General features: G+C 45.7%; 1 protein-coding gene across 2 annotated transcripts in view; it reads right to left on the reverse strand.

Moving 5' to 3' along the window:
• Positions 1-4,286: 4,286 nt before the first annotated feature.
• Positions 4,287-25,466, reverse strand: part of NLRP13 (NLR family pyrin domain containing 13) — a 40,316-nt gene continuing 19,136 nt past the window's right edge. The window contains exons 5-12 of one of the 2 annotated variants that reach the window (XM_063700921.1): positions 23,629-25,216; positions 22,482-22,652; positions 19,712-19,876; positions 16,878-17,048; positions 13,992-14,162; positions 11,521-11,688; positions 8,754-8,881; positions 4,287-4,716 (exon numbers count right to left, since the gene is read on the reverse strand). In XM_063700921.1, coding sequence (XP_063556991.1) covers positions 4,691-4,716; positions 8,754-8,881; positions 11,521-11,688; positions 13,992-14,162; positions 16,878-17,048; positions 19,712-19,876; positions 22,482-22,652; positions 23,629-25,216 — 2,588 coding nt within the window. In that variant the 3' untranslated portion in view covers positions 4,287-4,690. Of the gene's footprint in view, positions 4,717-8,706; positions 8,882-11,520; positions 11,689-13,991; positions 14,163-16,877; positions 17,049-19,711; positions 19,877-22,481; positions 22,653-23,628; positions 25,217-25,466 lie in introns of those variants that run through there. The other variant, XM_031004523.3, reaches the window with a different exon arrangement.

Consider the following 25,466-nt stretch of genomic DNA (forward strand, 5'->3'; position numbering starts at 1 on the left):
TTGCCCTGACAATATTTTCTAAATTAGTTCACATACGTTTCCCACTCTTTCTATCCCAGATTTCATCTACAAAGGGCAGTAAAGATATAGAAAAAGGAAGAGAATGAAGTATTTATTTCAAGGACTCTGGGTTTTACTATGTCTAATAGTGAGAACATGGATGGATAGAAGGATTATAGCCTTCAACTTATTGAAAGATCCCATCAGGTGTTGTAAAGTGGGTCAGATCTTAAAACAGAAAAGCTGGATTTATAGGCCAGTTCGACTTGCTATCTCTGTAATCTGTTGTAAAGCATTTTCTTTTGGTATCTTTGCTTTTAAATCAGTGAAGTAAGGCTATCCTATCTTACAGGGCTTTGATGGGGATTTAGACCTTCTAGGAAGGTGTTTTATAAGCTGTGAAATGCTAAATGGATCTCCAGCTATTCTGTAAGACTGCTTCTGATAGCGTCTGCTTATTGAATAATAAAATAGTACAAGAAAGACTCTTGGTGTTAGAGCGGAGGAGAGAAAATTACAACTTAATAAGATCTTATTCTTCATAGAGATTTCCATCCATGACACATCGATTTCACATATCCTGTGCGGGATACAGTTTTATATTTTCAGGTGAGTAAAGTACATTTTAGAAATGTTACACAGCCACAGAGCTAACCAAGGCAGAAGTGAAAGCCAAAATTGGGTCTAATTTAATTACAAATTGTTTCTGCCCTCATCATTTTGAAGATGAGGTAACTAGGTCCAGAGAGGGGAAGTGACTGACCCAAAAGTAACAAAATAAGGAATTATCGTGGGGTGTAAAGACAGAGTCTGTGGCCGGAGGCAGACCATATTTCTGTGCAAATGGATAGGACAGAGTGGTGGTGAGTTCATGGAGTAAGGACGGAAGACCACATCGTTGGCATCTAACAACCAAAATGATTAAGAAAAACTTTATTTTGGCCGGGCGCGGTGGCTCACGCCTGTAATCCCAGCACTTTGGGAGGCCAAGGTGGGCGGATCAGAAAGTCAACAGATCGAGACTATCCTGGCCAACACGGTGAAGCCCCATCTCTACTAAAAAAAAAATACAAAAATCAGCTGGGCATAGTGGTGTGTGCCTGTAATCCCAGCTACTCAGGAGGCTGAGGAAGGAGAATCTCTTGAACCCGGGAGGTGGAGGTTGCAGTGAGCCAAGATTGCACCACTGCACTCCAGCCTGGCAACAGAGCGAGACTCTGTCTCAAAAAAGAAAACAACAAAACTATTTCAGATGGATAAAATAAGCGAAAGGGCGGTGGTCCTTATGATGGTTTTGTATTAACCTGAATATTATGATTCCTGTAAACAGGGTCGCATTCTACCTCCATGTCCTGCACATCTGCAGAATAGAGAAGGAAGACTTTTACTTTCCAGAGAAAATTTATTTCAAGTCTCCTTGAGCAGCAGTCTTAAGTCTCAACCCATAGCATCCAATCCTTTGTGTATTAGAGGGTTTACCTCTTGTCCTGCAGCTAACTCAGGTTGACACTTTCTATGCCTCAGAGCCTTTATTTTTGTCTTATCAGGGTACAGGTGCTGGTAGATGTGGCAGTGGGTACTTGTGGAAGATCCGGATTCTTATTTCTTCAAGAAATATGTAAAATCAACTGAGCATGAAAATGGAGAACTGTGAGGACAATGGAAGTTGAGTAGAACGGGTTAAAGCAGTATGTTACAGTATCGTGTGCAACAGTACCATGAGCAATGGTAAGAAAACTCTTAGGGTTAGCCATAAATTTAAGCAGGGTTGAACATCCTTCAGCATGTTCAGCTATCTGGATACAAGTGTGGAGTACGTAGAACATTGGAAAAAGGTTTGTGGTTTTAAGTGCATAGGACAAAGTGAGAGGGGCAGGCAGAGCATGGAAGATGTTGACTAGACAAATTTGAGGGGCTGTTTGGAGTACCGTCGGCTAAATAGATAAACTCTAAGCAGGGTGAAGTATAGCAAAAAGGCAGCTATCTTCAGGAACTGAGAAGGGTTTGGGGTGTTATTCTACTTATGAGCCAAAAAGCCTGTTCCTGTTTCATGGAAGCTAGCAGAAGATATGAGACTCCTGGCCCAGAAACAAATAATTTTATCATCCATGACAAAAGCATGAGTCAGTATTTCTTGTTGCTTTTAATCAGTTCCTCATACTTCCCAAGTCTCACAGCTTTGGGTGCCATAAAGGGTCCATGATGGATGACTGTACCTGCTGTAGACTGGATTAAGAGAAGCACGCTGAGCTTAGGGAATCTGCCGATTTTCAATAAGCAGAACAAGCCTGCTTTTTGTCTCGGGTAGAAAGTTACCTTATCCCTCAAGTTTGCTCAGTGCAAACACAACCTGGCAAAAGTCCTTGGCAAAAAAACAAAAAAAAGAAATTTAAAAGTCAGGGTCCAACATTTTTTGCATACCCATAAAGAATGTACAGGGGTGCTTAGGGCCCATGATAAACAGCCTCTTGCTATAGTATATCAGTTATCAATGGAATCTACAGATTAAACTCTAGTTAGAGTCAGTCAGGAAGATATGAGGTGGTTGTTGAAGAGGCAAATACCAATTAAAAGTGAAACTACTAGGCCAGGTGTGGGGGCTCACACCTGTAAACCCAGCAGTTTGGGAAGCCGAGGCAGGTAGATCACAAGGTCAAGAGATCGAGACCATTTTGGCCAACAGGGCGAAACCCCATCTCTACTAAAAATACAAAAAGTAGCCGGGTGTGGTGGCGCATGCCTGTAGTCCCAGCTACGCAGGAGGCTGAGGCAGGAGAATTGCTTGAACTCAGGAGGCGGAGGTTGCAGTGAGCCGAGATCGCACCACTGCACTCCAGCCTGAGCGACAGAGCGAGAGTGTCTCAAAAAAAAAAAAAAAACTACAAAATAATTGGAATTTCTGGAGTTTGAACATGAAGGAGGCTTAGATACGGCAGAAGATACTGTCATTGAAGATGCAGTCACACAGGGATGTCCGATCTTTTGGTTTCCCTGGGCCACATTGGAAGAATTGTCTTGGGCCACACACTAATGCTGGCTGATGAGCTAAAAAAAAAAAAAAAAAAAAAAAAAAATCCATGCATACGAAAGTTTATGAATTTGTGTTGTGACCTCATTAAAAGTGGGCCCAGGCTGTGGGTTGGACAAGCATGGAGATTAAAATTAGGTGTAAGGAATATAGGCTGAACATCCCAAATCCAAAAATCCAGAATGTTCCTTTTGAACGCTGAGATGATGCTCATAGGAAATGTTTACTGGCACATTTCAGAATTCAGAATTTTAGATTTTGTGTGTCCAGCCAGTAAGTATAATGCAAATATTCCAAAATCTGAAAAAATGCAAAGTCCGTGCATTTCAGATAAGGGATACTCAACTTGTACCACTGGAGGGGCTGACGGGGGGCCAGGAGCTAAAGTCTTTTAACTGAAGTCTAATTTGGCAGTCCGGAAGTGGCTCCAAGAACAAGGGGTCTAAATCTAAAGACACGAGGATAGAGGCTGAGAGGGAGACAGAGGGGTGAAGAGAATGGTCGCAGAGCAGAAGGTGAGGAAGAGACCACCCACCCGATTAACCTCTAGGCTCCCAAGACAAGACAACCATGCCCGAAAGAGCTGTAAGAGAAGCAATGTCCTCAGAGGAGATGCAGGTTTGAGAGAGAGGGAGATTAAAGGGACCGTTTCAACCTATTCTCTAAATATAGGTTTGCTGGTTTCCAAAGAGCACAGTGAGAAGGTTTCGGGTGAAGAAGGGCAGGAGATGGAATAAACTCAGAAAAGCACATCGTAATGAAGAGTGGGAGATAGGAATCAATCCAGGCCGGGTGCGGTGGCTCACACCTGTAATCCCAGCACTTCGGGACGCTGAGGCAGGTGGATCACTTGAGGCCAGGAGTTCAAAACCAGCCTGGAAAACATGGTGAAACCCCATGTCTACTAAAAATACAAAAGTTAGCCAGGCCTGGTGGTACATGCCTGTAATCCCAGCTACTTGGGAGGCTGAGGCAGAAGAATCACTTGAACCCGAGAGGTGGAGGTTGTGGTGAGCTGAGATGGTGCCACTGCACTCCAGCCTGGGTGACAGAGTGAGACCCTGTCTCAAAAAAAAAAAAAAAAAAATCAATGCAGTCTAATACTTCTTGGGGGAATCAATATAAGTGAAGATAAAGGCATATTAGGAGTTCTGGATGTCTATGTGGTTTAATCACAGTATAATAATTATGGAATTATAAACACATCGATCCCACTTCTCAATCCATGAGAAATGAGGCTTTGGGCTTTCCTGAGGTATTTTTATATGCTTTGCTTTATTGAATTCTCTCAACACCTCCAAGAATTAAAAACATTACACCAAGGAGGACATAGACAAGACTGAAGGCACAGCCAACTTATGATCTTGGTACCAGACACAGTATTACACTAGGATTCCAGACCTGGGCATGCAATGGGCGGCCTCCAACAACCGTGACAAAGCCTCCTGCAGGGAACAGCTCATTTGTCCCCACAAATGGTGACACTGGAGTGACACACAGGCCAGGATGTCCTGGTGGCTTTCCCCCAAGATCCATGGTCAAGCCACGTGGCATCTAATCTGTGGGATCACCACCACCACTTGTCTTCAGGGTCATTAAAATCCCATGCACACTTGAGTGTCAGACAGAGCTCCTTCTGTGAGGTCTGTATCTCCTCTCTCACTACATCGTGCAAGTCTTTTTGAAGCCTGCAAAATAAGAAGTACTGAAGTTTGGAAGCAGTGAAGAAGTTTAGAAGTAATTTTTAATTTTTAAGGTTCAGGGGAACATGTACAGGTTTGTGACATGGGTCTATTGTGTGGCATGAAGTTTGGTGTGTGAATGATCCCATCACCCAGGTAGTGAGTATAGCACCTGAAAGTACTTTAACCCTTGCCTTCTTCCTACTCTCCTCCTCCTACTACTCCCGTGTCTTGTCAACAAATATATGTGTATATGTATATACACACACACACACACATATACATATACACACACACATTCATATACTTACACACATACACACATATACATATACACACACACATTCATATACTTACGCACATACACACACATATACATACACACACACACATTCATATACTTACGCACATACACACACATATACATATACACACACACATTCATATACTTACGCACATACACACACATATACATATTTTTTGAGACGCAGTGTCACTTTGTCACCCAGGCTGGAGTGCAATGGTGTGATCTCGGCTCACTGCACCCTCCACCTCCTGGGCCCAAGTGATTCTCCTGCCTTAGCCTCCTGAATAGCTGGGATTACAGGCACACACCACCACGCCGGCTAATTTTTGTATTTTTAGTAGAGATGGGGTTTCACCATGTTGGCCAGGCTGGTCTCAAACTCCTGACCTCAGGGGATCTGCCCACCTCGGCCTCCCAAAGTGCTGGAATTAGAGGCATGAGCCACCATGCCTGGCCTACTGTCACCATCTTTAAATCCACATGTACTGATTGTTTAGCTCCAACTTGTGAGAACATGTGGTATGTGGTTTTCTGTTCCTGCATTAGTTCACTTAGGCTAATAGCCCCCAGCTGCGTCCATGTTGCCACAAAGGACACGGTTTCATTCCTTTTTAGAGCAGTGTAGTACTCCATGGTGTATGTGGACCACATGCATGTATGTGTTCCTCACAGCACTGTTCACAATAGCATTGACATGGAACCAACCTAGGTGCTCATCAACAGCAGACTGGATGGAAGCAGTGAAGTACAGGCAGGGTGCAGTGTAAAGTGGCAAACTGATATAAAGCAAAATAAAGGTTTAGACAAAAGTAATTGCCATTTTTGCCATTAAAAGTAATGGCGGCCAGGCATGGTGGCTCACACCTGTCATCCCAGCACTTTGGGAGGCTGAGGCAGGTGAATTACCTGAGGTCGGGAGTTCTAGACCAGCCTGGCCAACATGGAGAAACCCCGTCTCTACTAAAAATACAAAGTTAGCTGGGCGTGGTGGCACGTGCCTGTAATCCAGGCTACTCAGGAAGCTGAGGCAAGAGAATCGCTTGAACCCAGGAGGCGGAGGTTGCGGTGAGCCGAGATCGTGCCATTGCACTCCTGCGTGGGCAACAAGAGTGAAACTCCGTCTCAAAAAAAAAAAAAAAAAAAAGTAATGGCAAAAACCATTACTTTAAAACCACTGCATTAAAAGTAATAGCAAACACAATTACTTTGGCACCAACCTACAGAAAGACTAACAAATGAAGGGTAACTTTTGTTTACCGTTCAACTGGGACCTCCCACCACCCTAGCCTTACCTACAGATGTCAGGGAGAAGATTTGATGGCACGGGAACCCCTTTCCATAGAGAAAAGGCACAACCACAAAGGTAGGAGATGAGAAAACCATGGTGCAGATGACACAAGGGACCTTGTGGGCAGGCCAGAGTAACTCAGGCCATTTTCACTATGTATGAATAAATCCAAGTACTTCTCATTAATCTGCATCTAGCAGTTTTTGAAAAATAAAATCTGAGTGTTCTACAAGAGGCGGCGAGGGTCTGGGCACCCAGTCAGAAGCCCCTTCTGCACACATGCATGATAGATAGCAGAGAAGCTTCATCTTTAACGGTTGCTGTCCCAGAACCCTTTTTAAAATGCACCACTGAAGTGTGAAGTTGGCAACATCAAATCTTTAAAAGGTGCAGATCGTGACTCACTTCCTAAAGTAGGCAAGGTTCCTTGGCATCTGGGATGACTTCTGCTGAGATGTACCAGTAACAGCTGTTAACTGCTTACCTTTCTCCATGCCCCAACTTTTTTTTTTTTTTTTTGAGACAGGGTCTTGCTCTGTTACCCAGGCTGGAGTGCATGATCATGGCTCACTGCAGCCTCAAACTCCTGGGTTCAGGCAATCTTCCCACCTCAGCCTCCCAAGTTGCTGGGAACACAGGTGTGTGCCACCATGCCAAGCTAATTTTTTAAAATTTTTGTAGAGACAGGATCTGCCTATGTTGCCCATGCTGGTCTTGAACTCCTGGCCTCAAGTGATCCTCCTGCCTTGGCCTCTCAAAGTGCTGGAATTATAGGCATGAGCAACTGCAGCCAACGTGCTTACCTTTCTGATTTCCTCTCAGAATACTGAATGGGGTGGAAAGTGTTCTAATTAAATGCTCTTCTCTCAGTGCCTCAAAGGGGCAACATAAAGCTTGGTGCAACCTCAGGGCCTTTGCACATGCTACTGAAACATCCTCAGTACATTCCACCCTTCATCTCTAGTCATCTCTCATGTTCCCTTCCTGATATAGGGACTCCTCCTTCCAGCCTCCTTGGGACTCAGGATCAATGGTACCGCCTCCGGCAAGCCCCTTGCTATTCTGGTCACCCTCCTGTCTTATCTCAACCCAGAGTTTCTTTCACAGCATTCATGACAACAGAGATTGCTTTTATGTCTCAGACCTGTTATCTCCTGGAGGAGAACTCAAGACTCTGAAGGACAAGGCTCATGTCCGTTTGTTTCCCCCCTGTCTACCATGCCATGGTGCTTGGCCCAGAGTCGGTATTGAAAAAGAAGCCACGAGTTAATGGCTATGGAGTGACACGTACAGTAGGTACAGGAATGATAAACAGAAGCAGGCTCTCAAAATACCCAAAAGTCTCCAGGACTGCACCATCCAGTACGGTAGTCATTAGCGACATGTGGCTGTTAAGATTTAATTAGTAGGTTGATGCAAAAGTAATTGCCATTTTTGCCACTAAAAGTGACGGCAAAAACCATTACTTTAAAACCACTGCATTAAAAGTAATAGCAAACACCAAAATTACTTTGCACCAACCCAATAAAATTAAAAATTTTTATTTATATTAAAATAGGCTGGTGGCCAGGAGCAGTGGCTCACGCCTGTAATCGCAGCACTTTGGGAGGCGGGCCAACATGGTGAAACCCCCGTGTCTACTAAAAGTATGTTAAAAAAAAGGAAAAAAGAAAAGAAAAAGAAAATTAGCCAGGCGTAGTGGCATGCACCTGTAGTCCCAGCTACTGGGGAGGCTGAGCCAAGAGAATCACTTGAACCAGGATGGGGAGGTTGTAGTGAACTGAGATTGCGCCGCTGCACTCCAGCCTGGGTGACAGAGCAAGACTCCATCTCAAAAAAGAAAGAAAAGAAAAAACAGTCCGGGCATGGTGGCTCATGCCTGTAATCCCAGCACTTTGAGAGGCCGAGGTGGGTGGATCACCTGAGGTCAGGAGTTCAAGACCAGCCTGGCCACTATGGTGAAACCCCCATCTCTACAAAAATACAAAAAATAGCTGGGCATTATGGTGGGTGCCTGTAGCTCCAGCTACTCGGGAGGCTGAGGCAGGAAAATTGCTTAAACCCGGGAGGTGGAGGTTGCAGTGAATCAAGATGACACCACTGCACTCTAGCCTGGGTGACAGAGTGAGACACTGTCTCAAAAAAGGAGAAAGAAAAAAGAAAACTACTAATTCAGTTCCCAGTCACACTAACCACGTTTCAAGTGCCCAATGATGAGATGCCGCTCGTGGCTACGCAGCAGGTGCACAGCACAGAGATCACTCCCACCCTTACTGGAAGTTCCGTTGGCCTGCACGGCCTGAGGAAGCCGAGGGCAATGGAAACCTGACACATGCTCTAGAAGCCTAGTCAATCTAGCCTTGTCCCTGTGTGTTGTCCCCTGCAGAAAAGTCAGTGACGTTTACCCGAGTTTCTGCAGCCTGCATGTCGACTTTTTCAAAGCCTTACATAGCATCTTGACACCATCAGGATCCAATTCATTGCCTAGAAGGTTCAGATTGACCAGGCTCTTACTGCTGCTGAGAACAGAGAAGAGATGCTGGCAGCAAGCAGTTGTCAGATTGCATTTCGCCAACCTAGGGGCGGGTGGGAAGAAAGCACAACAGATAGTCCTCTGAGACTGGGAAGTTAGAAAAGAGATACCACATCTGCAGGAAAAAAACTATTACTAAAGCAGACTGCTTAAGAGTGGAGCACTTGGCCAGGCACAGTGGCTCACGCCTGTAATCCCAGCACTTTGGGAGGCCGAGGTGGGTGGATCATGAGGTCAAGAGACAGAGACCATCCTGATCCTGAGCAACATGGTGAAACCCCGTCTCTATTAAAATACAAAAATTAGCCAGGCGTGTTGGCATGCATCTGTAGTTCCAGGTACTCAGGAGGCTGAGGCAGGAGAATCGCTTGAACCCGGGAGGTGGAGGTTGCAGTGAGCTGAGATCACACCACTGCACTCCAGCCTGGCGACAGCAAGATTCTGTCTCAAAAAAAAAAAAAAAAAAGGGCTGGGCGCGGTGGCTCACACCTGTAATCCCAGCACTTAGGGAGGCTGAGGTGGGTGGATCACAAGGTCAGGAGTTCAACACCAGCCTCGACAAGATGGTGAAACCCTGTCTCTACTACAAAAAATACAAAAATTAGCCAGGCGTGGTGGTGGGTGTCTATAATCCCAGCTGCTTGGGAGGCTGAGGCAGGGAATTGCTTGAGCCCACGGGGTGGAAGTTGCAGTGAGTCAAGATTGCGCCACTGCACTCCAGCCTGGGCGACAGAGCAAGACTCCATCTCACACACACACACACACACACAAAAAAGAGTGGAGTACTTACTCCATGCCGGGCACCTTTTAAATACTGACATATAACTCATCTAACCCATCTATCAATCTTATCAAAGGTACATACTATTTTAAACTGTATTTGATGGAGGAGGAAACAAAAACTTAACCTGCCAGAATGTGAAACAAACCATTTTAGTATACAAGGGATATGAGTTTATTAGATCTTTGAAAGAACTGAAATAGCACTATTATTCCTTATTTACACTTTTTTCCATCTTATTCTAAATTCAACAATACAAAATTTGAACATAGGGTTGGCTAGCTACTGGAAACACAAAGACAAAAGTGAGAAAATACATTAGATCAGTTTAACACATCAGAGGCCTCCACCTGAGTTCATAAATAACTATTACACGCTTGCCAGGCACAGTGGCTCAAGTCAGTAATCCCAACACTTTGGGAGACTGAGGCAGGCAGATCACTTGAGCTTAGGAGTTTGAGACCAGCCTGGGCAACACGGTGAAACCTCATTTCTATAATAAATTCAAAAAAATAGATGGGTGTGGTAGCGTGCACCTGTTGTCCCAGCTACTCAGGAGGCTGAGGAGGAAGGATTGCTTGAGGTTGCACTGAGCTGAGATCGCACCACTACACTCCAGCCTGGGTGACAGAGTGAGACCCCATCAAAACAAACAAAAAACCATAAAGCCCTTCTTTTAGAAAGAAAAAAGTCAGAATGAGTCTCTCTCTTAAGGAAATAGTTCAGTAAGTTGCTTCGTTAACTGATTTTTTTGAAGATGAACTTGATTCAGAATGCATTTATGCCAAACTATCTTAAATTTGGCACTGCAGATAACGTTAACCTATTCCTGTTTCTTTCAGGCCTATGAGAGAACAAGTCTAGTTTATGTTTAAACCAATAATTTAATTTGTGGTGTCTATATAGTAGATTTAACAATCTCTGAATAGAGGTTTGAGGTAGCTGGTAAACCCCAACAATGCTGGAGATGGTTTACAGTTTGAGTCGGTTCATTTGATACTAACAGATCCTAACACCGTTTCTGAAAACATCATTGAGCTATTGTATTAACGAACCCTGGAACCATTCCCTACATGAGAAATTGCTATCATGTAAGCCACATTTAGCAAAAAATCCTATGGTTCAGAGCAACTCGTCTTAGTCTGCTTAGTACAGGTTGCATGATGGTTAACAACGGTGAAGTGAAGATTCACAGTGGGGAGCAGGCTGCGCTCCCCTCAACTTCCCAGCACCTGGCACCCACCATGCGCAGATTGGGAGAGACAATATTTACAATGTACCAAGGATGGTGGTAACAAGAGTAAAACACTTCTCTAAACGTGAAAAACTTGAAGCTTATCATCTAGCAGGAGAGTTTTTTTTTTTTTTTTTTGAGATGGAGTTTCACTCTTGTCTCCCAGGCTGGAGTGCAATGGCACAATCTCAGCTCACTGCAACCTCTACCTCCCAGGTTCAAGCGATTCTCCTGCCTCAGCCTCCTGAGTAGCTGGGACTACAGATGCCCACCTATATACCCGGCTAATTTTCATACTTTTAGTAGAGACGGGGTTTCCCAATGTTGGCCAGGCTTGTCTTGAGCTCCTGACCTCAGGTGATCCGCCCACCTCGACCCCCCAAATGCTGGGATTACAGGTGTGAGCCACTGCTCCCAGCTAATTTTTGTATTTTTAGTAGAGACGGGGTTTCCCCATGTTGGTCAGGCTGCTCTCGAACTCCTGACCTCAGGTGATCCACCCACCTTGGCCTCCCAAAGTGCTGGGGTTACGGGCCTGAGCCACCACACCTGGGCGAGATTTCTTAGATGGCTTGTCCTTACTTTCTAACCCCCAATGGGATCCGATCATATCTCCCCACCCGCAAGAGTAGAGAAGGGAGACTCTGCAAGAACAGCATCAACTCACGCAAGTGTGTGCAATGCACGATGTGCTTTCAGAGCCTCACACAGTAGCTTCACTCCATCATCCTGAAGATCATTTTCTCCCAAATCCAAGATTTTCACATTATGATTATGGCTGAGGGCATTAGCCAGCTCTCGACAGCCCTCTCTTGTGAAAGAACAACCTGACAAACTGCAAAATAAAAACATACAAAAGGGGGGAAAGTAATTGGGTCCCGAAGCTGTGCTCTGTTTACAACTGCCCATCTCACTTCCAAGGAAAGGAGACACCCTGAAGCCAGACTTTTGTCCCAAGCCTCGAAGGAGGAGGGTGCGGGTCAGGAGGGCCAAGACACCTCCAGGTGCTCTATTTACCTGAGACAAAGCCGAGGGCACAGCAGCACAGCCCTCTCCCTCCCACGCCCCCCGCAGGTGCATGAATGTGAAGGGCCTCTCTGTGGTGGTTACCCCCCAGCACCCAGAGTTGGCTTGGCTATCACAGTGCACGATTCTCGGCCTTCGAGCTCGACAGTTGAGCTGAAGATACCAGGAATCTCCCATAACGGGAGGTCTGAATTTCCCAGAATAAATTACTATACCATAATAAGTTCAAAATAGTTAATCCAGGTGACTATTTGGAGAAAATATGGGTTGATGTGGGGAGGGATGAGGAGAGGAAGGACAAGGAAGAGACAGGAGGAGAAAGAGTAATCCAAAATCCTTAAACCCACCCGCCCCATCCCAAAAAGGTTTGGCCGGGCATGGTGGCTCACGCCTGTAATCCCAGCACTTTGGGAGGCTGAGGCGCGTGGATCATGAGGTCAGGAGTTCGAGACCAGCTTGCCCAACATGGTGAAACCCCATCTCTACTAAAAATACAAGAATTATCCAGGCGTGGTGGCAGGTGCCTGCAATCCCAGCTACTTGGGAGGCTGAGGCAGGAGAATAGCTTAAACCCGGGGCCGGGCGCAGTGGCTCACGCCTGTAATCCCAGCACTTTGGGAGGCCGAGACGGGTGGATCACGAGGTCAGGAGATCAAGACCATCCTGGCTAACACGGTGAAACCCCGTCTCTACTAAAAATACAAAAATTAGCCGGGCATGGTGGCGCGCGCCTGTAGTCCCAGCTACGCGGGAGGCTGAGGCAGGAGAATGGCGTAAACCCAGGAGGCTGAGCTTGCAGTGAGCTGAGATCACAACACTGCACTCCAGCCTGAGCGACAGAACGCGACTCCATCTTAAAAAAAAAAAAAAAAAATCTAGAAGCAGGAATCCCATTTGACCCAGCAGTCAATCCCATTACTGAGTGTTGGTGAAGCTTTAGATGAAAGGAGATAGGCCATAAATCAATAATTGTTGAAGTTCGAGCATGGATTGTAATATATGCTCTTCTCTCTAAAGTTTCAAAATCCCCTGGAAGAATAACAAATCCCTTGACCGGCCAGGCACAGTGGCTCAGGTCTTGGTACATGCTAGACCGCACATAACCAGCCCTCAGTAAAAACTCCGGGCTCAGGGTCTCTAATGGGCTGCCCTGGTAGACCACACTTGGCATGATTGCCACAGCTGGTGGCTGGAGGAATTGTGTGTCCTGTGTGATGTTGGAGATCAAGCTTGGAGTCTTAAGGAAAAGACGAGCACTCAGACAAAGGATTTCTCAGCAAAGCAAATTTACCTCTGCACAGAGGGGTGCTTCTCTTTGGCCCATTGCCACGAGAGCACATAGAACAAAGGAGAATGAAAGTTTTTATCCCTGATGCAAATCCTGACCCCGTGCCCTTTCCCCATTGGCTGGGGTCGGACCACACAATCTCAACTAGACCTGATTGGCTAAACGTTTGAACTTTTTCTTAGATAATGTGGGCACTTAAGGGAGAGAAGGGAGAGTAAGGGAGAGGGGGAAAAGTCGTCTGCGATGAGCTGGAGAGCTAGTTTTCTTCCCAAATAAGGAAAGGAAGGTGAGCTAATACTGATAAGCCACTGGTGCTGTTAGCATGCCTGGGCAGGTAGTAAAGGCAGAAAGAAAGAGAAGGAAAGCGAAGGGGAGGGGTACTGTGGATTAAAGAAAAAAGGATTGATCAGGCTATTTGAAGAGAAACCTTGTCATATCCCACATGTGATTGCACGGGGAGAGGGCTCCTGGGAGCTTATGTCTGGTTTCCTCTGGACTCTGTCCCAAGCCCCTTTCCCTTTGCTGATCTGCCTTGTGTCCTTTCACCCTGATGAAGTGTAGCGTGAATACGACTATGGGCTGGATCCCGAGTCCTCCCAGTGAAACATCAAACCCGGGGGCTGGTCTCGAGGTCCCCCAGACACACACACATTCACAGTCCTCCCACTTTTCCCATCCCACACACCCGACAAAACCAGAAGCTCCTCTATGGCAAAGAGCTTGTCCACGCCTCATTCAAACCCCATCAGGAACTCAGGCATTGGTGAGTCAATTCCCATCGCTCTCCTCCATCTGCTAACTCAGAGGGAGCCAAGAAAACTTACTTCAGGCTCTGCAGGTTACCATCTGGGCGACCCAAGGCCTCAGACAGGAACTTGACTCCCTCGTCTCTCAGGCTGTTCTTGCTCAGATTCAGGTGCGTCAGGCTCCTGTTCTGCAGGAGAGCATCTGACAAGTGCTTGCAAGCGGGTGCTGCCAGCTGGCAAAACCAGAGCCTGCAGGGTGAGAGCCACAGAGATGGACACTCAGGGAAGCAGCCCAGACCCAGGCCCCCGGGACACAGCCTCAGGGCCCCCTCCGAGTCTACACATGCAGCAGCTCCCTGGACGACATGGTCTTTCTTTTTAGCTGGACACCGACCCAGGCTATGCCAGTATCTTGCGTACCATAACCCTCCCTCGATCCAGATTTCTACAGTGAGCACACCAAGTCTGTGGTTCTCATTAGTGATTGGTTTAGGAAAAAATAGAGAAAAAAGAAACTTTCAAGGCTCCAAGGCTCTGGAGCCAGTTGGGCGTGGGTCCAAATGGGCTTGTCTGTCAGCAGCTGGGTGACCCTCAACAAGCTCCCGCACTCCTTTCAGCCTTCATTGCCTTCCATTCTGAAGTGCAGTAGGATGGTCTGGCAGAGAGCTGCCAGTGAGCCCATGAGCAGTGCATGTGCTTGGGACGGCACTTGGCAAACAGGCAGTGTACAGGTTATAGAAGATTATTATATCACAAATAAAGATGGCATATATTAGATATGCATGTATTGCATAATATGTGTTAACATAAGTTTTATGAAAATATATGTAGTTACATAATAGTATATCGTTAATATATTAAATATTAACTATATATTACATATATTGCATAATACATATCATAATGTAAATATATAATGAAATTTGTTATAATTATACATGTATATATGTATAATTACAATCACATTATAAATTATAACTTAACTAATTGTTATAATATATAAATAACTATGTAATAAGTCATAATTATATAATTACAATTATAATTGGTTAAAATTACAACCTATATGTATATGATGTTACAATGTGTAGAATTATAACAGTTATAATTATACTAATTATTAGGGCTATAATAGAGTTGTAATAATATATTAGGGTTATAATACTAATTATAATTAGTTATAATGGTGTTACAATTCTACACATTGTATCATGATCATACACGTATAATTACACACGTATGATTAACTCACATTATGTGTGTGAATCACCTATCAATAATCCCATTCTTGGAGACTCAGTGCCGAATGAGCAGTGGCCCTCTGCTCCTTTGCCAGTTCAGAGTCTGTGCAAGATAATCAACTTGGTGACACCTAAAGGCCCTTGGCCTTTTCTGTGCTTTTTATACTCACCTGACAATTGTCCAGTCTCAGGAAAACCCACCTTTCCCTCTATTCCACACCTGCACCAGAGCAGCACGATGCAGCTAGAGAAGAGGAGACCTAAAGAATCTCTTCGTGCATCCACCACTGTACGGGGTCTCTCATTCCCACAAGGCAATCCTCTAGATTCCCGCAGTCCTGCCTACAACGGCTCACATAACATCTCTGAATGGCATCTCAAGCTCCTATACCCCCAACCCAAACTCTTCTTACCCAGACCCTGCTCTGCCCCCAATCTTCCCTGCGTTGGAGAATGGTCCCACCCTTTACCTAGCTGCCAACCTCACCCTCTGGGAGGTGTTCTTGGTACCCTCCCCCTCCTAAACCACCTCGAATCCATTGGCAAGCCCCGTTGGCTCTACCTTCCAATCTATCCTGAAATCCTATAACCTCCCCATGGGCCACTCTCTCCTGGTCGATAGGAGCCCTAGCTCTTGCTCATACTGGTATTTTTGTCCCGACTGTAGTCCATCTGTCCACAGCAGCCTGCATGATCTTTCAAAGTATGTCAGATTAAGGTAACATCCCACTTCCAATCCAAGGATGACTTTCCATCTCACTCCAGACAAAACAGATTCCTGCACAGCCCAGCATACCCCAGGCACTGCCATCTCCTACCACTATCGCCCTCACTCTACTCCAACCATGCTAGCTTCCTCATTGTTCCTCCAACATGCTGTGCTTATTCCAACCTTTTGAGATGGAGTCTCACTCTGTCATCCAGGCTGGAGTGTAGTGGCACGATCTCAGCTCACTGAAACCTTCACCTCCTGGGTTCTAGCGATTCTCCTGCCTCTGCCTCCTGAGTGGCTGGGATTATAGGCACCACGCCCGGCTAATTTTTTGTGTATCTTTAGTAGAGATGGGGTTTTGCCGTGTTGGTCAGGCTGGTCTCAGAATTCCTGACCTGGTGATCTGCCCGCCTCAGCCTCCCAAAGTGCTGGGATTACAGGCGTGAGCCACTTTGCCCAGCCCAACCTCAGGCCTTTCACTCTGCTGTTCCTTCTCCGCATACGGCTGCCTCCCTTGCTTCATCTGAGTCTCTATTTAAGTATCACCTCTTCAAATAGGTGAGAGACGACCCTGCTGGGAAATCAACCCCATCCCTGTCATTCTACCCTCATTCTACTTTGTTTTTCTTCATATCTATTGTTTTGTTTTTATATGTCACTCATAAAACTATATCTTCCACATGGGCAGGAAGTAAATCTGTCATATCTACCACCCCAGCCTTGAGGCCTTGTTCTCTCTCTGCTAGGAGCTCACATATGGGTTGACCAAAAAATTCATTACTTCCTGGGGTCCCTCGCGGAAATTAAGTTTCTTGGCAAAAGCTCCAGAGATGGGATCAACAAATCCAGGATGCTACTCTGAATCTGTTTTAGAGCAATTCCTGGCACATAGTAATTACTCAATGAATGTTACTTTTTAATAATATAAATAGATATCAAATGAAGAAACCATTGTTCTAGATATCTGTGCCCATAGAGTCATTTCTATAAATGGAACTAGGGAAAACTTACTCCAGTCTCTCTAAGGCACACTTGGGATGACTCAGGGCCGCACACAATAGCTTTATGCCATCATCTTGGAGCCGATTAAATCCCAGGCACAATCGAGTTACGTGTTGGATGCTGGTGAGAAACAAGGCCAGGTCCTGACAGCTGGCTGCCGACAGGTTGCATTTCTCCAGGCTGTGGAAGGTGCAGGTGCAAGGTGAGCCTCAGCCATGATGCCCAGGTTCCTCTACCTTTCTCTCTCAACCCCTTAACCCCCAAGACCCAAACATTATGGAAAGATTAAATTGGAGAAAGAACAAAAGCTTAAAGAAGGAGAAAAAGGCCAGGCGCAGTGGCTCACACCTGTAATCCCAGCAGTTTGGGAGGCCAAGGCGGGTGGATCACCTGAGGTCAAGAGTTCGAGAGCAGCCTGGCCAACATGGAGAAACCTCATCTCCACTAAAAAAAAATACATATATATATACATACATATATATACACATACATATACACACATATATACGTATATATACATATATACACACATATATACATATGTATATACACACATATATACATATATATCTGGGCATGGTGGCGCGCACCTGTAGTCCCAGCTACTCAGAAAGGTGAGGCAGGAGAATTGCTTGAACCCAAGAGGCGGAGGTTGTGGTGAGCCAAGAGTGCGCCACTGTACTCCAGCCTGGGTGACAGAGGGAGACTCCATCTCAAGGAGAAAAAGGTGAGTCAAGGTAGGGTTTTCTCAGCCCTATTGAGGTGTGGGCTGGATCGCACTTAGTTGCAGAATGAGAGGACTGCCCTGTGCATTACAGAATGTCAATAATAACTGACCTTTACCCACTAGGTGTTACCCACTAGCAGCAACCCCTACACCATCAGGACAACCAAATATGTTGTCCAGGCATTGCCAAATGTCCCCTGGGGGACAAAAATCAAATCATCCCCAGTTTCAACTAATTTAATAGAATCCAGTTGAAAACCCCTGGATTTGGGGAGAATCAAAGAAGCCTAAGGAAATTATGCAAAGAAAGGCTGCCGTGTGAGATAGCCATGATCAAAGTGAGGGGAAAACTGGCTGGAACTGAGACCTAAGGTGGTGGGAAGAAAGAAGAGGCCAGGTGTGGTGGCTCACGCCTGGAATCCCAGCACCTTGGGAGGCCAAGGCGAGTGGATCACCTGAGGTCAGGAGTTCGAGACCAGCCTGGCCAACATGGTGAAACCCCATCTGTACTAAAATTACAAAAATTAGCTAGGGATGGTGGTGTGTGACTGTAATTCCAGCTATTCTGGAGGCTGAGGCAGGAGAATCGCTTGAACCCAGGAGGTGGAGGTTACAGTGAGCCAAGATCGTGCCACCATACTCCAGCCTGGGTGACAGAGTGAGACTCCATCTCAAAAAAAAAAAAAACAGATGATAGAAAGACAGACAGAAAGACAGAAAGATAGAAAATAAGTATGTCAATGTGATAAGTAAACACAGTAGGGGGATCCCTAAGGTTCCCCAAAACATACCCACTGCCACCCCCACTGTGCCACTCCAGCTTGCAAAGAAGATGCTTTGAGAAGGCCGCAAGACTTACGACAGCTCCTTCAGGGGACACGTTGGTAGCGTGGAAGACTCCCTCAGGCTTCTCACATCAGAGAGATCATTGTCCCCCAGGCTGAGGAAGTTGAGACTTGTGTTCTCAGTGAGTTTGAGAAAGAGCTGACAAATCTGGTGGGTAAGGCCACAGGACTCCAACCTATCACAGAGGCCCCGAGACAGACCGTTACTCTTTGAAAGAGTGATGTGTGTTTACAGACCCCCCCTGCTCCATGAGTGAAAGCTGACTTTCTCCCTCTTCCTCATTCCTTTCAGAGGTTGGATAGCCCGCATGTCAACGCTACTCAGAGCGTGGTCCATGATCCAGCAAGAGCAGCATGACGTGGTAGCCTGTTAGAAGTGCTTATTCTCAGGTCCCACCCCAAATGTGCAGGATCTCTGCAGTTGAGTTCCTGGGATCTGTAGTATTATTTTTTTTTTTGAGTTAGAGTCTTGCTCTGTTGCCCAGGCTGGAGTGCAGTGTCACAATCTTGGCTCACTGCAACCTCCGCTCCTGGGTTCAAGCGATTCTCCTGCCTCAACCTCCTGAGTAGCTGAGATTACAGGCATGTGCCACCACACCCAGCTAATTTTTGTATTTTTTAGTAGAGACGGGGTTTCACCACGTTGGTCAGGCTGGTCTCGAACTCCTGACCTCATGATTTGCCCCACTCCGCCGCCCAAAGTGCTGGCATTACAGGCATGAGCCACCACACCTGGCCTGGAATCTGTATTTTAAAACATCCACTAGGTTGGGCTGGGCACAGTGACTCACGCCTGTAATCCCAGCACTCAAGAGGCGGAGGCAAGCAGATTGCTTGAGTCCAGGAGTTCAAGACCAGCCTGGGCAACATGGCAAAACCCCATTTCTACAAAAAGTACAAAAATTCACTGGGTGTGGTGGCACACACCTGTGGGTACCAGCATTCAGGGGCTGCAGTGGGAGGACTGCTTGAGCCAAGGAGGCAGTGGTTGCAGCAAGCAGAGATCACATCACTGCACTCCAGCCCGGGCAACAGAGTGAGACCCTGTCTCAAAAACAAAACAAAATAAAAAATAACCTCCCCCAAGGTGAGGCTAATATACATTAAAATTTGAGAACCACAGCTCTACACATGGGAACATTCTCCTTTGCTCATCCTTCTCTGTCTCCTTTTGCTACAAGGCTGAGTGCTGTCAGCCCTCCCAGTGGATCGTGGAAGCTACTGGTGGTCTTGCAACCCCCCTTGACAGATCTAGGGAGCCAAAGACTTACCACAGATACTTGAGGTTGCAAGCTGAGTGTCTCAAAGCTTTAAGAATCAGGGGGACAGTCATTCCCAGCTTGTTAGAGCTGAAGTTCAGATGGGTCAGCTTGCTGTTACCCTGAAGGGCAATAATGAGGTCCTGCAGAACCCACTCAGGAGTTACCGATTTGCACCTGAGGAAGGGAAGGGACATGAAAGCTGGATTGGGGGAGAAGACTGGTTTCCAGGATCCCGTCTGCCTCCTCACCCTGCCTTCTACTACACTCACTGCCAAGGTTATACAGGGTACACAAGGAATTAAAAACAAGGGCTGAGCCATGGTACTGGACCTTGAAAATAAAAACTAAAATATACTCCCCCCAAAAAATCAGTAAACTCAGTTGCAGGTACAAAGTCAGGGATCCCTCCTTCCCTCTCCATGTCTCCTAAAGACCTGCCATGAAGAGGTCCTGGGGCCACCTATTCTTCTAGGAAATGACCCCCCCCATACACACATACAATCCAACCTAGAAAAGCCCAGCAATAACTCCCTTGCATTTTCTAAACTTCTTTCTCCTTATCTTGAGAACTAAGTAAGACCAAAAGTTTAATATTAAAAGAAAAATTTAAAAAGAAGACTGCCCAATCCCATTACTGGGTATATGCCCAAAGGAACGTAAGTCGTTCTATTATAAAGACACATGCACACGTATGTTCATTGCAGCACTATTCACAATAGCAAAGACAGGAAATCAACCTAAATTCTCATCAATGATGGACTAAACAAAGAAAATGTGGCGCCTATACACCATGGAATACTATGCAGCCATAAAAAAGAATGAGATCATGTCCTTTACAAGAACATGGATGGAGCTGGAGGCCATCATCCTTAGGAAGCTAATGCAGGAACAGAAAACAAAATAACACATGTCCTCACTTATAAGTGGGAGCTAAATGATGAGAACACATGGACACATAGTGAGGAACACTGGGGCCTGTTGGAAGGTGAAGAGTGGGAAAAGGCAGAGGATCAGGAAAAATAACTAATGGGTACTGGGATTAATATCTGGGTGATGAAATAATCTGTACAACAAACCCCATGACACACATTTACCTAGTGACATACACTTGTACCCCTGAACTTAAATGTATTTTAAAAAAATAAACGAAGGCCACAGCCCCCTCTGCCTGCCTCTCATGAGTTTGGTCCAGCTCACCCAGTACACTGAGGTTTGAGGAAAGTTATAATCAAACCTTTCACTCTTAACTGGTTGAATTAATGCACACATCTAGGCTTTAAACCTTGAAAAGTAAGACCTAGTGGTGGGGGAAAAGCAAGGTAGAATTCACTGGCCTAGACACCAGATCATTCAAACAAATCCCACCTCAGATTCAATGCTACGCATTACTCTCTTCTCTATAGTTCCCCTCCGCCTTAATTGTTATACAAGGTCCACCTCCATTTGCTAATTCCTTCCTATCTTCAAGCCAGATCTGAGACCCTGTCATTCATTCCTCCTTGGATCATATTAGCAGGGGACCAATACGCTTTAGTCCACAGCTGTGCTCCAGCTCCAGAGAGGACCCTCCCCCTGCTCACCTTTATTTTAAAAGGTTCTATTTTTAATTCACATACTTTTTCCCTTTTCTGCAGCTCATCTTTCTCCCTAACTCATTCCAGGACAAGTCTAGGAAACCCTGGTGTTGCCTCCAAGAGGAAAGACATACACATCAAATGCAGCAGTATGCTGATAAATATTACCTTTGGATCTCCAGGAAAAAAAAAAAGTCCTAATTTATAGCTTTGCCAATTTCTGTGGTGTAAATTCTCCAAGCCTGTCATGGCCAATTTCGATCTGCCCACTTGCTGTCACTAAACGGAGCTACAAAGACAGGTACACACACACACAAGTGGCTCTCACCAGGTTGTAGCAGCTGGCTCCAACATGCCACTGGACAGAAATAAATGTCCAGAATTGGTAATAGAAGGCCTGATGGCTTTGTTGATATCATTTGAATATACTAAGTACATTCTCCTCATGTGCCTCCTATCTCGTTTTCTTGGCTTGGAATGCTCTTTTTCCCCAGGTATCCACGGGCACAGTCCCTCCTCCTTCCCTACACTGAGTCAAGTCGGTCTTTACCCAAATACCTTTTCAGTGAGGCCCTTCTGCCTTTCCTACCTGAAAAATGCAAGCCACCTTCCTCCTCATACATCCTTTCTGAGCCCCCAGTTTTCTTTGGGAGATGCCACCCTCTTGGGTCCTAGTCTGATGATTTTGTTTGCTTCCCTGACACAATGTAAGATCCCTGATGGCAGGAGTTATCTGTTGGCTTCACTGCTAGAACCTCAGAACTGAGAACAGAACCTGGCACACAGGAGATGCCCAAAACTCACTGAATGCAGGAGTGACCCATCAAACACTACCTACTTTTGCTTAAGACACGAAACAGTCTCAGACTACACGTGTCTGTAGCTCTTCTTGAGTGCTTTGACTCCACCATACCCTTGAAGTTTTCTACTCCTTCAAATCCAGCTCAAAACAGGACTGAGGCCCTAGGGAAAAATTACTTTGTCCACAGGTGCCTCTAATGCGAGATCATTCTTGATTGATCGGCATTTTAAAATTTCAGCCTACTATGCTTAAGTAGCAGTTTCATAAATACAAGCACAGTTTATTTTATCCTCCTGAGCATGTAGCTTGCCTTCTGGCAGATAGCCAACCACACTCATCAAAAGAGAGAAGTTGGGAGATTCTCCTAGGGTATCTTCTTGAGCTGCTGGCATCTCACACTTACGTCAGTTTCTGGACTTTGCATCTTGGATTTTTCAGTGCAAGACAGAGACCCTTCACAGAGGAAGCATGAAGTTTGCTGTTACTCAGATCTAGCTCGTGCAGATTCTCATTTGTGACCAACGTAGAGCAAATGCTGTTCCATGCGTGCATCCTGGAATCAAACTTGCTTGTCCTTCATGAGGGAGAGACAGAACACGGATAAGAGCAAATTAGCCTCAAGCAATACCCAGAATACAACCTACGGGACACAGAAAGAAACCCTAACAAAATTATTATAATTTTCCTAATGTGGCTGGGTGCAGTGGCTCATGCCTGTAATCCCACCACTTTGGGAGACCGTCGGGAGTTTGAGACCACCATGGCCAACATGGTGAAGCCCCGTCTGTACTAAAAATACAAAATTAGCCAGGTGTAGTGGTGCATGCCTGTAATCCCAGCTACTCAGGAGGCTGAGGCAGGAGAATAGCTTCAACCTGGGAACCTACATCTGTCAGGGTGTGGGGGGGGTTGCAAGACCACCCCCTAGCTTCCATGATCCATTGGGAGGGCTGACAGCTCTCAGCATTGTAGCAGATGGAGACAGAGAAAGACGAGCAAAGGAAAATGTTCCTATGTTAGAGCCATGGTTCTCAAATTTTAATGTATATCAGCCTCACCTTGGGGGAGGTTATTTTTTATTTTGTTTTGTTTTTGAGACAGGGTCTCACTCTGTTGCCCAGGCTGGAGTGCAGTGATGTGATCTCTGCTTGCTGCAACTTCTGCCTCCTTGGCTCAAGCAATCCTTCCACCGCAGCCCCCCAGTAGCTGGGACCACAGGTGTGTGCCACCACACCCAGCTAATAACCACTCAGTCATGGACATTCAGTTAGATACAAGTAGATGTCTTAGCACAATGCCTGGTACTTAAACCCTCCATATTCAATGCCTAAGATATAAAGATGTCTTTAAGTAGATCAATTAGATTAGCTAGGAAACTAGGTGATGCCTAAAGGACAATATTCTTTCAAGTTAGAGCTGCTCCAGACCATTTGGTCAGAAATAAGCATGAATACATAACGACAACACATCCCTGGTTTTGCATGAAAGAATTTGCACAGAGCCTGAGAAAATAGGAGAAAGTTGAGAAATAAATGGTTTGTAATACTCACTCCAGAATTTCCAAGTCCCTTTCAAGGATGTGACTGCTAACAGAAAGCCTTAGCTTATTTAACCTTTTACAGTGCTTTAGGCAAAATGAAGAAGCTTGGAGTTCTTCGTCCTCCAAAATATTAAGGTCAACTTCAAAGATACGACCCAACATCTTCTTTGTGAAGTCTTCCTCCTGGGACTCATGTAGGCAGTGAAAAAGTCGTAGAACGTGAAATTGGAGAGAGGCACTTTCAGCCTTACCTAACTCTTCTCCCCACTTTAATAATTCCTCCATTACCCTGGGAGATATTTTACAATGCAAAGTATCTTCCAGTTCTCTTGCTATGTTTTTATTTAAAAGACCAAAGAAGAACAGAACCACTGGAGTCCAGTAGGCTTCTTTGTCAAGCAAGACGTGTTGCAGTAACATCTTCATCTCTTGTGGCTTTGTGGAATGGGGAGGGAATTCTCTAGGTTCCTCTAGCACAAAGGACATGGCTGCAAAAAACTCCTGGAAACTTAGGTGGGTGAAAGTAGTGCAACCCCCACAGTCATTGATCTTTTGAAGAATATTGAACTCGTAGAGACAATCAATGAAAGGCACTTCCAGGCCCTCGATCTCAGTGTCTTCTTTGTTAAACGTGAAGTTCATAGACCACAGCCCTTCTATGGCCAGACTGCAGAGGGCCCTCCATTGTCCTGGCCAGCTGTCATCTGCCAAATCTACCTCTGCTGTGGAGAACAAATTGGAGAAAAAACAGGCATACAGACTGGTGGTGGTCTGAGTGATTGACTGGAGATCGTAATACCTCACCTTCGGCTGCTTCAGACAGGAACATACGGTCCAACACACCATGGGGGCACTGCAGGAATGAAAGAGAGTTTCGTTTTTTCTTAGCTGCTGCAGGATTTTCTCAACTTCACTTGAGTCATCAAAGTGTCTCATGAAATATACCCGTAGGTCGTCCCCTGTGAACCCTGTAATTTGTACAAAGCATGGATTCACTAATGAGGCCTTAAGATCTCTCACAAACCAAGTCTTGATCGTGATCAGTAAGGTAGCCAGGGGAACCAATTCTTTCTTCAACAAGCTGTATAGGATTTTGGTCACTGGGAGCTCCTGGTACCAGTCTGTACATGGCGAGCCATCATCCAAGCTCTCAGAGCGTGACTCAGATATGATTATTTCCTCAAAGCCATCAATAATAAACAGGAGCTTCTCTGGTTGAGACATGAACTCTTCAATGGGGGCATCAAAATCGGGCCAATCCAAAGAAATCAATTCAGCAAAGGTAGTTTCCTTCATGTACCTTATTTTATGGCAGCTGAGATAGAAAACATAGGAGAACCTTTGCTGAAAGAGAACTCCATTTGCCCAGTGCAGCATAGCCTGCATTGCCAAGGTGGTCTTCCCAACCCCTGCCCTCCCCACCAGGACTATCGTCTGGGCCTGGGCTCTAGTCCTATTAGGATCCAGTAGGCGCTGCAGTTCCTCATGTTCGTCCTTTGATGTATTACGGATATATACGTGGTCTTTAGGCCAACTGATGTTGTCCCATGTCTCCAGTAGTTCAGCCTTCATGTTCTCTCTGTATTTTCTTCTGTGGTCTAGAGAGGGCGGAGTGGGGAGAACAATGGTAAGAATAAATTTCAGAGTTAGGAATGATTCAGTTACAAAGTTCCTACCCCAAAGACTTGAATAAGAGAAACTCTGCCTTCCAGGATTTTGTGGGAATGCAGTGGTAGAAAGTTGCAAAAGGAGGCTGAGGTAGGAGAATGGCGTGAACCCCGGGAGGCGGAGGTTGCAGTGAGCCGAGAGGCACCACTGCACTCCAGCCTGGGTGACAGAGCGAGACTC

The sequence above is a fragment of the Gorilla gorilla genome, chromosome 20, assembly GCF_029281585.2.
Source record: "Gorilla gorilla gorilla isolate KB3781 chromosome 20, NHGRI_mGorGor1-v2.1_pri, whole genome shotgun sequence".
NCBI lineage: Eukaryota > Metazoa > Chordata > Mammalia > Primates > Hominidae > Gorilla > Gorilla gorilla.